At 45.8% G+C, this 13,869-nt stretch overlaps 1 protein-coding gene across 5 annotated transcripts; it reads left to right on the top strand.

The window, feature by feature from the left end:
- The first annotated feature begins 10,563 nt into the window (after window positions 1-10,563).
- Window positions 10,564-11,990, top strand: LOC117580217 (extracellular glycosidase CRH11). Of its 5 annotated transcripts, XM_034266635.1 has the most exons (5): window positions 10,564-10,637; window positions 10,733-10,800; window positions 11,237-11,489; window positions 11,555-11,647; window positions 11,681-11,990. In XM_034266635.1, exons 2-5 carry the CDS (start codon window positions 10,740-10,742, stop codon window positions 11,838-11,840), a joined length of 567 nt encoding a protein of 188 aa, XP_034122526.1. In that variant the 5' UTR covers window positions 10,564-10,637; window positions 10,733-10,739; the 3' UTR covers window positions 11,841-11,990. The 5 variants fall into 5 exon arrangements, with proteins under 5 accessions (XP_034122526.1, XP_034122506.1, XP_034122543.1 ...); XM_034266615.1 differs by having other exon boundaries at window positions 11,555-11,990; XM_034266652.1 differs by lacking the exon at window positions 11,681-11,990 and having other exon boundaries at window positions 11,237-11,499; window positions 11,555-11,620.
- The last annotated feature ends 1,879 nt before the right edge of the window (window positions 11,991-13,869 follow it).

Below are 13,869 nucleotides of genomic sequence, written 5' to 3'. Positions count from 1 at the left end.
TCTGGGTTGGATGGATGTCTCTGGAGATGTCAATCAATGGGATTGGTTTGGGTCACAAAAACTGCACAGAACGAACGCGACCGAACAACACGCACTAAATCCAAATCCCGTACTGAGTGTGGGTGAATATTTATGGGTGTGTGTATGTGTGTGCTGCCAATGCACCGCAGAGAATTTGGGATTTATTTTCGGAGAATTGGTCTCGCAACAAGTTTTAAGCGGCGCGCGCTACCGTCCCGAGTGACTGTTAAACCCCAACTGAATCCTCGTCCAGTCCACAGCGACTGCCAGCGATGCTCTTGCTTGCCACACAGCGTCGCGTCGCGTCGCATCGCATCGCATCGCAGCGCTCTGCTCTGCGCAGTTGCCGCAGCAGCGGGAAAAGCGACCAAACGACCAACGATACCAAATGCTTTGAAAATGGAAACGAAACGAGCCTGCGCCGCATGAGAGTTCCGAGGGGGTGGCAATGGCGGTCGGTCGGTCGGTCGGTCGGTGGGTCGGTAACAATAAGCAAAAGCCTGAGAGGCGGGCAGGCAACGAATGGAAAATCTAACCTATCGCTGGGAGTGGAAAACGACACCACATCGTCGTCGTTGCGTCCCGTGGAGAGCCGAACTGTCAGCAACAAAACCATCCACCGACAACGAAGGAGACGACGACGACGACAACCAGATCCAGAGAGAGAGGGAGAGAGACCTATAAAGAGCGAGAGAGATGAGACACAGAGCAGGCAGGCAAGATACAGACACAATCCAGTGTGTGAGACTGAGAGAGAGAGAGCGAGACACAGCAAGTGGTTGTGGGTTGGTGGAAACATTTCCAGCCTTGGGACTTTGGAACGCTGTGAATTGGACCGTACTCAGTGCCATGCCCGTCCCCAGTTGGGGGCGTGAGTGTGGAGCAGCAGCAGCAGAGGCAAAGGTTGAAGCCGACAGGGACACGAACAGGAAGACCTCAGACTAGGAGCCCCTGCTCTATTGAGAGGTTACACATATTCCCAGGATCCAATCTGCCTATTCCCTGGAACCTTTTGGGATGCCAGTTAGATGGGAGCGTGAGAGGAAGGGCAAGCTTGAAGAGTTGACAACCAAATTGCTAGTCACATTCCTCGTAGACCAGACCTCAATCAATACAATTTAGGAACAGCCAGCACTTGACGTGGTCGAGATTCAATAACAACTCCAATGCTGATTCTCAACTCCATCCTAACATTAGCAATTAAACAGCTTAAGTTATTAATCTGAGGATAAGAGCATGAAAGTGAAACCAAATTGTTGTTCGCCTCTGGACCAATGACATTTTTGACCAATCAAAATCGTTCTCTCTTTTTCCCATATCAAGTCGGCAAAGCAGTGGAAAGCAGTGCTTCAACGCAGCGACAGTTTGAAATTCAAACTGTGTGTCTGGCGGCGGTGCAAAGTTGCTCTGGTTCTCAAAGAACTTTGATTCATAACTTTGCAACTATGATGGATATAAGTTTCAAAATATGCAGGTACATTTTAAGTACTCCAAAGAAATGTTTAACGAAACTTCATCAGTGGGCGTGGCTTTAAAATGGGTGTAGTTAACGCTCAAACGGCAATGTTTGTAGCAAAATAAAAATAAAATGAAATTATTGCTTACACCATGAAGATTTTCTTTTACTCTTTATTGCGTGTAACGATTTCCTTGGCCTAACGGTTACCGTACCCCTTTCGGTCCTGTATGAGGACTTTCCTTTCCATTCCTGTTCGCTTTGTTTGCCCTTCAGAGTTGATTAGTCATCATTTTGGGTTTAACCCCTTCTGACTTTGGCACATTATTCGCATTGAACATTCATACGAATCCCTTAAATTTCTTTGAGTTAGTTGTCAAACACACTCGAGGACCTACAGTCTCTCCCTGCCTTCCCCCACACCACTCTTTCAGTCGGATTAGTTACCGAAAACGCCCACAGAATGTTCACGCATCGTTAGGAGAAAACAGTCGGGTTTTGGGTTGGGTTCCGTTGCTGCGTTTCTGGGTTCGGTTGAAAAACAATTTGCATTTTCCGCATTTGCGGTTTCTGCCTGTGACCGAAGCAGAGGGACCACAGGCGAGAGAGAGAGAGAGAGAGAGAGAGGCGGAGAGACGGAGTTTGTTTGAGTTTTCTATGAATTAATTTGTGGGGCGTGGTAATCACATTAACTTTTGACAAGGCGCGTAACCTCAGTCCCTTTTGCAAGTGCAAAGAAAATTCTCTCTCTGTTTAGTCTATTTTTAAGGAACATTTCCCCATAGGACAGGTTCTGGGAACGGAGCGGCACAACATTTTATGTTTAAATCAAAGCCAAAAGGCAAACAGAAGATGTCCCCAGACATCGCTAATTAACCAAAATACCCTAAAGGAAATTCCCCTACCTACCTCACCCCCTCCTTCACCCATTCACCCAATTTTCTTTTTCCAGCAAAAGGTGAGGAAAATTCTATGATCCGCGTGTTCGATTAACCCCCTTTTATCGCGCCCAATTCTCGGAGGAGTTTCTCGGGCCGCGACAGCTGTCACAGCTCTACCCCTTTGACCCCGGGCAGCCGCTTCTCCACCCCCCACCCCAGCACTCCACTCCACATCCCCCCGCCCGATTGTTTGTTCTGCGTCAGACGTTGGTTTGGGCTTTCAATTTGATTCAAATTGCTTTCAATTGGATTTACATGGACATCCACTAGCCGAAAGCCAAATAACTTGCTGCTCCTCGCCCCTGCCGCTCGTCATTTCTGTGGTGCGCAGCGGCTTATGGGATTAGTGAGGAGAGGGCTTGGGCAGGGGATGGAAGTGGCAGAGCAAGTGTCATCATTGCAATTACAATTGTGCGTGTCAATTAGTCGCCGGATTGACTTTTGACAAAAACAAACTTGCTCTTGGGCGGCGCCAGGTTGGGGAGATGTGAAACAACAAGTGGATGAGCATATTAGAAATTAACTCAAGATTATACTCAAAAGTGAAGAGCAGCTTTGCCCCCTTATTGGCTGAGCATCTGGATCTGACGTATCCATTAGCAAGCATTTCCTGCCAGCAGAAACCATGAATAATTTTAATATTCATTGGGAATGCAGCATGTAAATGTCTCATTTGTCACTCGTAAACAAAAAAGAAAAAAAAAAAAAAGAATAGGAAACCGAATGTAGGGACGACGCCCCGAGCACTTACATATTTCTTCGTCCATATGCAAGACATTCACAGGACCCGGGACCCGGAACCCGGAACCCAGTGAGCCATAAATAAGGCGACGAGAGGGAAATTTGAGGCGCGAACATTTTAATTAGTGTGTTCGTTCCCTCCATGGGTACACGTCTCGAGTTTGTATTCGTCCTGGGGCCAGGCAGGACACTTATGCAAATTAGTCGGGCCCGCACTAATGAGAGGGTGGAGGAAGTGACTCCGTGAGCACACCGTGAAGATAAATCATATTTAGTTTCAGTTCCTTCACTGGATTTCCACGAGTCATCATTGTCATTGATTCGCTGGAATGGAATGCCGTACACTCTCCAAGGAAGGTCTCAGCGGACCGACAGCGACAGATGCCACCAGATCCATCGGCAGAGATCTCTGACAGTTGCATTGTCTGCTGCAGAGACCACCAAAGTTCTCAGTTCCTAGGAAATCTATCAGTTCCTCCGCCCCCCCCCTTTCAGTCTGTGCAAGCTTAAGCCGAGTGGCGCTGCACTTGCCACAATTTGAACACAGATTGAACTCGAGCAGCGGCAGGGTTCGGGCCCGGGACTAGGACAAGCAAGCAAGTGCTCAAGTGTTTGCCACTTGAGCACAAAAAGCGGCTAGAGGCAGTGCTTGGGCACGTGGCACGAGGCAGCGGCATGAAAAAAAACGCCAAGTAAATTTAATTAAATTATCTCAAACACGTGTTTGACCAACTGCAACGATTTTGCGAAAACAATCGAAAACCAGTTTAAATATTTACCCAAGCCTTTGCCTAAACGTTCTCGTGAGGGTAACTACCACAAAACGAAGGTCCTGCCTGTGCGAAGGGTTTCGTTTACATAAGAAAAAGGCGTTCAATTCGTAAGGAATACAGACCTGAAGATACCCTGGTTATGGCAGTCTTTTCAGTTAATAAATTCCTAAAGAAGGAAACACAATTTCAGCAAATTTTCATATCAAAAAGGAACACACAACACCCATAGATAAATTGAAATAAATTAAATATGTGCAAGAAATATATTTACTTTTTTGTGGTTACTGATTTTACTTTACATTACTTTTACATAATACATATTTATGTACATAAATGCATCATTCACTTACATCTTCAAGTACCGTGTACATACAACAAGAGTAAGGGTAAAACGTGGAAACTTTTCTTCAGATTTATTATTTCAGCACACACACTGAAACACACACACATCATAAAGGATTGGTTGCAGGGGCAGCTCCAGGGGCTTCTTCCCACAACCCGCCGCCCCAGAGGTGTTCAAAACATTTTCGCACATCTCCCAAGGCCCCCACATGGCGCGGGAGGGGGAAAGGGGTTGGGGCGGTAAACCCGTTTCTCTTGTCCAAAACCAAAATACAGCAAAAATATTTCTACAAAATAATCATAAATATTTACAAGTCTCGCACAGCGAGATCTCATCCATCGATAAGCGTTTTTGTGGCCGGTGAAAACAACCTGGCCATAAACACGAAATTCCTCTCCCCTCTCCTCTCCCCTCTCCCACCCCCCTCCAGTCGGGCCAAATACGTGGAAATGAAGTCCATCGAACGCATCAAAACGCACCGAGATTGGGAGTCTGGCGGTCCAAGGCCCACGGCAGTTCATTAACTGGGAGTCGACTACGAACAGATTGATTTGTGGCAAAGAAAAGTTAGCCAAAAAATAGACATAGAAAAGCACAGGGGAGTGGGGGAATGCAGGAAAAGGAAAACTCCATTGCTTTCCATGACTTTTTCCAGTTGAAATTCCCATCGAAAATATGTTGTAAATAATTGAAATGAAACTTTTACGAGCTGCTTGAGGAATGAATTCTTGCATCTCATTTGGGGGGGTTTTAGTGCAGCCCCCCTAGGGGCTACTCCGCCCCATTTCCCACCTGGAGAAGCGTGTCAGTTCAGCGCTGGGGATCCTCTGGAGAACCACAAAAACGCCAACGAACCAACTGCGGGCCAGGCAGCGTCATGCAATGCGTCCCATGATGGAGTGGAGTGGAGTGGAGGGGTGTTGGCGACACATTTACTAGATTAATTAGCTCATTTACTGCTGACAATGTCCGTGTTAATTCTCCACGAATTAAATGATAAGAGCGCACGAGAAAGGACACGCAGAAACTCCACGTGTCGATGAAATGGATTGGCTAATGCTTGTTGACGCTAATGCCGGAGTTTGGGGCATGAGCATCCATATCCATAGGTGGCATGCAACTAAATAAGTACATATGTGTGAGCGGAAGGGGAAAGAGTGACAGGGCTGGCTGGCATGCATCCGATTTGCATAATTTCAAGGACCACTTCGTTTAAGGGCGCACCCCTGACTGCGACTGCTGCTACACTGGATGGAAAATGTTTTACAATTGGGAATTTCAACTTCGAACAAGTCCCACTTCTAGGCGGTGCCTTTCTCTCAGTGTTCCGGCGCTTGTTCCCCTGTTTTGGAAACTATCCAAACATACAGGCAAAAATATAATTTGACTTCATTATGCGAACAGTTGTTGGCCTTTAGTTTTGGTAATTTATTTCAATTTTTCCTGTCTTCTGCCAGGCCGGGCGGGGTCTCTCTCTCTCCCTCACTCTCTCGCTATCTGAAAGGGGTGAATGGCTCCTGCAAGCCCATCCCTTAGCTGGAAGTCTACCTTCTCCAGCTCCTGTGTTGAATTGCCTCAAAGGTTGCTATTGTTGCAATTGTAATTTGTTTTTATTGTCGCTGCTGCGAGCAGAGAAAGAAAGACAGAGACTTGGGTGTGGTCGCTGGACAGATTCATTTCCAGCAAATCAAAAAGGAAAGAAACAACTTTGGGGGCATTCATGAGAGTAGTGGTGGGTATCCTTTGGCCGGTCGCTCATAATTAATTTTTGTGATATTTCCAAGACTCATCCGGAGACAGTGGCTGGCGGGAGGCTTGGCTCCCAGGAGAGGCAACCTTTTGGGCCATTTAGTCTCAGTGTTGGCCGGCAAACAGCCAAAAACAAGCCAACAAACGGACGAACGGACAATGCATAACGGTACGAGTAGCCCAGACTGGGCGTGGTAACCGCACCCGCACCCGCACCCGGCCCCGACCACAGCTGCAGCATTCCTTTCTTTATGTTAGCCAAAACAAGGATATTGACACTTTTCATCTCAGACACAGACACTTGGCTGGGCCTCAACATTATCTCAGGATTCCTGCTCCGACTCCAAACCAGATTCACATTCTAAAGGACCAAAGGACATAACCATGCATATAAATTTGATTATTATTAAGGCGGGCACATTAGTAAGCATTTCTAATGACGGCGTGCCAGAAGGATCACTCGAAAAGGGTCAGTGCTGCCCCTGCCACTGCTCCACACACTGCATGTGTGTGGCATGTGGCCTCGGGCTTGGTTTCAACTTAATTTATAAATATGTACTCAGGTTTATGGCTTTAAGTATTCAAATATTTTATTTAGCACGCTTCCATAAAAGCGGGCCAACTCAACTCCCTGCCTTTGACTCTCTCTCTCCTGCTCCAGCAGGATTTTATTCATAATTTATGCGTCCACAGGGCGACACTCACTCGCAGTGTGTGTTTGAGTTTACTCATTAACTGGCTTGTACTTTAATTTAAAGGCAAAGGAAACATTGCTAGGCCACCTTCAATTTGTACACATTTAATGATCAAAGTCTTTGAACTTAGACTAATTAAAATGGCGGAAAAACTATACATAAATATATCTTGAAAAAGGTTTCATAAATTCCTCTCCCTGCCTTTTGCACTCATCTTTGCCATTTCCAATAGATTCTTCTGCAAGAATAAACCTACTTATTGTGTCTTCCGCTAATTAATAAATAAAAATTGGCAAAGCCAATTGAAGTAAGTGATTCCCCCTCCCCCCTCCCCCCCAGCATAACTCTCTTCCGTTGCTAAAATTGTAGAACAAAATTAATGCCCTGCCACGGCATCGAGCTGATAAATGAAGCCATTGCCCCCATACGCGTAACTCGTAACTCGTAACTCGTACTTGGGCTTAGCGATTTCAATTATCGGCCATGTAGAGCGGGGCGTGGCAGTGGTGTAGAGGGGCGTGGCAGGCAATGGGCAGGAGAGAACAGGCGACCGCCGATTAGCACGTGCCGCTCGTTCCGTGGCAGAGGTCGAGGTCGAAGCCAAGACCGAACTGTCGATGGCCACGTGACCCAAACTACATCGTAGTATTTCGCATCCGAAGATAAACATAATTATGCAATGCAGCCGGGGGAGACGGGGGTGGGGTTTTGAGCCAATCTGATAACACGCAACGAGATTTGTCATCATCAAACAAAGTGGGCGTGAAAATTGCGGATGAGAGGCCGCCCCAGGAAGGATACTTCGGGATGTACAGACTACGGGTTGCTGGCTGCTTCCGTTGCGGATGCAATCATGTCTACGGGCGTGTGCTCGATATATCCATTGTTTGCCTTTCCCAGGACCAGAAATACACGCAAATAATTGCCAGCGCAAGAGCAGGAAAAGATAAAGATGCTCGTGGGCCAAGGACATTATGGCATTGATATGGCTGCGGCATATGCCAGGGGCAGGGATAAGCAACTATTCTTGATTCTCGATTCCCAATTCTAGCCGCGTCCCTGGGCCTCAACACATTCCACTTTGTCTCTGACTCTGACTTGGTACTCTGGCTGCTGTCTCTGACCAGCACGTGGTACATCAGGCAGGAGCTCCTCTCAACATACACTTCCGCGAGGGTACACCTGCTTATATCACTCTCACTTATATCATGGAAGCTGCCTTCAGACTGTTAGGGCATCAAAGACAACTTTGTTTTCCTTTTGGCATTAAAATTTCATTTGTCTGCTGGCCACTTGGCATGCGAGTCGGGCACACGCCGAGGCCCAATGCCGGGATACTAATCATAGACCAGCCACCTCCTACATCAACCCCCCCCACCACCCCCTACACACTCGCACTACAGCGCGCACATCCTCATCAAGCTGATTGCGAAAAATCATTGGAGAAATCAGGCAGAGTTCGTGTTGCCACAGTTGATGTCACGATGACATTTCTATGGTGAAGTGGAAGTGGATCTGGAATGGTTTTCCATTCCCCCCCCCCCCCCACTCCGCTGACTGGCACTCACACAAAAGCACTTTTTTTACTGAATTTTTGGCAGCATTTTGTTGTTGTTTGTATTTTGGTTTTGTGTGTGAAAAACATTGAAAATCAATTTTGTAATCAAAAGGCTGTGTCCTCCGTTTGAGGGAGGTTGAAGTGAAAGCCAAATTATCATTTATCCCCCCAAAAACAGGCACATTAAATAAAACTCGTACTTGATTATGTATACGAAGAGGAATATCTCTATGGAAAATTTGATTCAGATTTGGACACGCATTCTGGCCGTTCAGCTGTTTCAATTATTCATATTTTTCCCAGTCAGAGTTCCCCGGGGAGTGAGACATTAATGGCAGCAGCCAAGAGCAAGAGCCACATGACCTCAATGGAGAATTTGCCGTTCCTCTCGAATTCTCTCAGATCTTGTAGTTAAGAATCTAAAGTCTGGCGAACAGCGGAATTATCGGCATAGTTGGCCATACATCAGGCGTGCAAGACTGAAGCCAATTTTCACACATTGCTCAGCAGGAGTTTTGGGCTGGCCCAGGGAGGCTTTCGTCCCTGGCCGGCTGTCAAACATAATCACCTTGCACTCCCACTTTCCCAGTCGCTGTCCTGTTCTGGCTGCTGTCCTATGACTCTATTCTCAAAGGAAATTTACGGTTTTTTTTTGTTTTTCTTTTTCTGTCTGTGTGTGAATGAAATATTTTATTTTGCGTGTTTCTTTTTTTGGCAGTTTTTTAACACATTTTGTAATTTCAACACGTTGCCACGTACCGCAAAAGTTTATTCGCCAATCTGGAGTGTCCAAAACACGGACAAGGACTCTGCCTCCGATGATTCGTAGACTCGGACTCAGCTTCGGACACAAATGATTAATGGTGCTCGGGCTGGACAGGCGGCTCTGGGCGGACACTGCCATATAATAAATCGTACCAAATCGACTGGGGAATATTTTTCCCGAGTATGCGGCCAGAAATTTTGGCTCTGTCACCATTTGCGGAAAAGGTTTTCCAACACCCCCCCACACCCTCTTGTTTCGTATTCAATTTTTATTCTTGCCAAGCAAAAAACGTGTGCGAAATTCGAAAATATTTATTTTTGGGCGGTCAAAGCGAAACAAATGGCAGCAAATTTTGCTTGCGATTTGTTTGAGATTAATGTAAATCCATTGAATTGAATTTGTGGATGGTTTTCCATGGCATGCTTTGTGGCAGCGACTCCTAACCGATGAATGGACTTTAAACGATCGATTTTTCGTAGATTATAAATGCATTAAAAACTCGCTTACCGCAATAACCATTACAGCAGCAAGTTGAAATCGAGGCAATTCTCAACCGGTTTTTTGGCTAATTGCATGGAGGATTTCCTGGAATACAGATATGTAAATGTATAATTAAAGACTAATAAAATTGGGTAACAAAATCAGATCTGTTTTGGTTTTGTTTTGCAAAAAAAGAAACTAAAAACAAAATATCAATTAAAAACCAGTTTAAAACCCTAACGGAACGTGTTGAACGCGTTTCAAAATAGATCGGGATATAAAATTATAAATGGAAGACGCATGTCAGCCATTAAACTAATTCCAATGGTAGTCCCTTATTTTTTCGAGTGTAATTGAATGTTTGTCACTACTTACATGTGGAGCTGCTGGCGTCTCTTTAATCAGGCTATTGCCCCAAAGTGAGCGGCAGAATCAGAAACATAAGTGTTGGGCCCAACCACGAATCGGGTCAGTGGCAATGCTCAAGACTCTAAGAGGGGGAAAGGGGGGGGGGGGCACGGCACTTGGCCAACATACACGAGCTTGGGCCACGAACAACAACAGCTGCCCGTTCATAGGGAGCCAGAAACCGCGAAATGCAAATAAAACGAAAACAAACAGAACCGAAAATATATCCAGTTTCACTGCTGGCTCGGGGTTTTGGCTCATGTCTCAGGTTAGGGGAATTTAATTTTGAATCCATCCGCAGAGCCGAGACAGAGACAGAGAGAGAGAGAGATACAGAGAGAGAGAGAGAGAGAGAGAGTGAGTAAGTTAAAGCTTATGAATCACTGAGTCTAAGTTTGTTTTTATGACTTTGAGACGCGACTTAAGAGATCTCCTCTTATGTTTTATCTGTTATCTTATGTTTATTGTTCATTCAATTATTTGTTTTTTTTCTTTTCTGTTGTATTTCTTGGTTGTTCTTCTGGTTGTTTGGCAGCTTCTGCTGTCTCTCTGCCTTCTCTGCCTTTGATGTTGATGATGATGATGATGATTCGCACTACGTCAGCGCTAAAAATTTCCATATAAAAGCGCTGCGGCACGGCCCCGGCGGTTTAGTCGATTTGGAACTTTTTACGCGTTCGCTGTCTAAGTCTTTTGTTCGTTCTTTGTGAGTGTGGCTGTCAAATACATATATACATTTATTTATATATATATATATAACTTCTCTGCTAATTGTGCATGTGTGCGTGTGTTTAATTACAGATCCAACATGAAATACGCTTTGATTGCTCTTGCCCTCTTCGTGGCCTCAGCTGCTGCGGCCTCTTCCGGTGAGTGCAAGTCCCTCTCCAACGCCTCTCCCTCTGATATTTCAATTACATCATCGAAGCTACTACGGAATAGGCTAGATCAAGGCTATTGTTAAGCGCTTATCATGTTAATTATTAAATTGATTAGCAAGTTTTGGGGGTAAACCGGGTATGTTAATCGCCGAAAACCCCATCGAAAAACCATTAAAAAAAACCATTTGAAACTTGATTTGTGAAATTCGACTTTTTGCGACAATGTTTGTCAAAACTTTCCGAATATTAATATTAAAATTATGAATAATTTATCAAGCTAAAGTAGAGTTAGCAATCAAACAAGTTTTAGCGAAAGAGAGACAGGGACAGAGAGGCAACTTTCACAGCGAAAAGTGAATCAAAAGCATTTTGTTGGTAGCCTGCTGGAATATCTGTAATAATCTTTCACAAACTACACCCACAGCTGGACAATTTGTGCCCCGCGCATTCTTCACTCTGGACTCCGAGGGCCGCCAATCGGATGTGCATCCCGTCAATGCCCGTCTGCTGAGGCGTCTGCGTCGTGAGGTGTTCAGCTCTTCGTCCTCGTCGTCGTCGTCCTCCTCCTCGTCTGGCAACGGCGGCAGCATCACCATCGCCTCCCACTCCATTCACAATCCCGATGGATCTGGCCACGTCGGCACCTCCTACACCCAACAGGCGGCTCCAGCAGGCCTGTAAGTCCCAGCCCCGCCGGATTGGAATAACGATTGTATTGAATTATTTTCTCGTTGCTTTACAGTGGCGTGAACCTTGAGAGCCGCTTCGGCGAGGACTCTGCAACCGGAGCCTACAATCCCTCATACAATGCCGGATACGGCAGCAACATCGGCACCCAGCAGTCGTACGGCAGCAACATCGGCACCCAGCAGTCGTACGGCAGCAGCGTGCCCGCCACCCAGATCCAGCAGACCATCAGCTCCTTCGACGCCTCCGGCCACCAGAAGGTGACCACTCTCCATGGTACCACCGATCACAACGGTGTTCTCAACGTGAAGAAGACTGAGTTCCAGTATCCCTCTAACTAAGTGAAAGTCCCCGAGTCTAGGATATACTTAAGTAGAGAGTGTATATCGAGAGTGTAAACTGAAGAGAGGGCAACCGAAGTACTCGTAGAGTAAAAGTGGAATAATGTAAATTAAATAATAATAAAGTGAAGCGCATTCATTTGTCGAATATTTTGTAGAGGTTTTGTTACAAAGCGGAGCCAAATTTGAGAGCTCAAAGTAGAGCAGCAGAATACAATTGTGGATCCAATTTACAAAAAGCAAAAATGTATCGAGAATTGTTTAACGATTGAATATATTATTGATCTAAGAATCTTACAGCTTTCAGGTGCATTTCCTCTCGCTCTCTCTTTCTTCCACCACGCTTCTCTCGGTCGTTTCATTTTGTGTGCGTTGTTCCATTAATTGCTTCCAAGTGGGTGACCAGCCACGCCCCACAGCAAGTGTCAAGAGCTTATTCATTGCGGTGGCTGTCTGCGGGCGCAGCTTTGCATGTGCTCTCTTTTTCTCTTTTGACACTCTAGCTGATTGCATCCTCCCCGCTCCATCCCCGCCCGACCGTCATGCTGCGGCTCTTTCGTGCTTAATCTCGCAGCAAAAACAGAAAGAGGAGAGGATGACAGTGGGTGTGAGGAGAGGCAAAAGCGCAGCCTGCTGCTCCGCTGAGCACAAACAATTGCCAGTGGGCGACGGCTCTGTGAGGGGCGTGTTAGGCAGTGTTGGTAAATGCTTTTAACGTATTAGTTCAACGAAGCGGAATTTCATGTCTACTGCGGCTGGATGCCGTTGCTGCCGTTGCTGCTGCTGCTGCTGCTGCTGCTGCTGCTGCTGCACTGCCGACAAAGGCAACGCTTTTAGCGATGATTAAAAACTAGTGAATTACAACAACTAAAACGACACCAACCACTCACCAGCACCACTCACCAACAACAAACTAACTTAAAGACATATTTAATCATAAGGGAAATGAGGATTAAACGAGGAGTAGAGAGCAGAAAGCGGGGAGTAGGTAGGCGCTGGCAGTGTGTGTCCGGACAAGATATGAATATGGAATTTGCTTGGGGAATTGCTCAAATCTCAACAGGTGCACGCACTTTCCAGCAACACACACACACACACACACACACACACACACACACACAGGCCCATGTCAACGGTCTTCGCCGCATGCAAATGCTGGAAACTTTGTTCGGCAACCCACAACCAACAAAAGAGAGAGAGAGAGAGAGAGATAGAGAGTGTGAGCGAGTGCGAGTTGGGGCAGAGACCGAGTAAGACAGCGGAGTGGCAGCTACTGAAAAGTTCTTAATTATTATAATTAATTACTTTGATCTCTGACTCCGGTTTTGGTTCCGGCAGCCAAACGACGCGGCGGCTTCTCGCTGCTATTAATTTACTTGATTATGTTGAGGTTTTCTACGCAACTCCTGCCTGCGTTGCTCCATTCGTTGCCCAACCTCCTCCGCCTCCCCCCTCTTATTAAAATGTATCTCACATAATTGAGAAAGTGTAATGAATTTACGCGCACATCGTACTACCCCCTGGAACCCAAACGGAAGCAAACTCCTCCTGACTGTGATAGATTTTCATTAAAGTGGCATTCTGGCATGTGGTGAAGGATGCGATGGGGCTACAAGGATGCCAGTGAGAGCTACTTAAAGCGTTAATTCAGGAGGAAGAACATATTTACATATGCCGCTCTTTGAGTATAATTAATTATGCATAAAACACACAGTTACTTTATAAGCCCAAACACTTTTCACATTCTATACATTGGTTTCTATACAGTTTTTATTACAGTTTTTACTTTCAATCATCGATCCATCATAATATCTTTAAATATTAAATGTACTCATGCCTGATCAAAGCTCTTTTCCTCTATTCTCAACAACTCTGAGTGTGAATAAACTTTCGCCAAGCTTTCGCAATTAATTCTAAGCTTTGCTCATATTCAGTGAGCGGCTTTTTCTATGAGAATGAAAGCTTCGACGAAAGAGAGAGAGAGAGAGAGAGAGGCCATAACATGCATCCAATTCGCGTGATCTGAATT

Source organism: Drosophila guanche, unplaced genomic scaffold (assembly GCF_900245975.1).
Source record: "Drosophila guanche unplaced genomic scaffold, DGUA_6, whole genome shotgun sequence".
Lineage (NCBI taxonomy): Eukaryota > Metazoa > Arthropoda > Insecta > Diptera > Drosophilidae > Drosophila > Drosophila guanche.
This window is presented reverse-complemented; position numbering and strand designations above follow the sequence as displayed.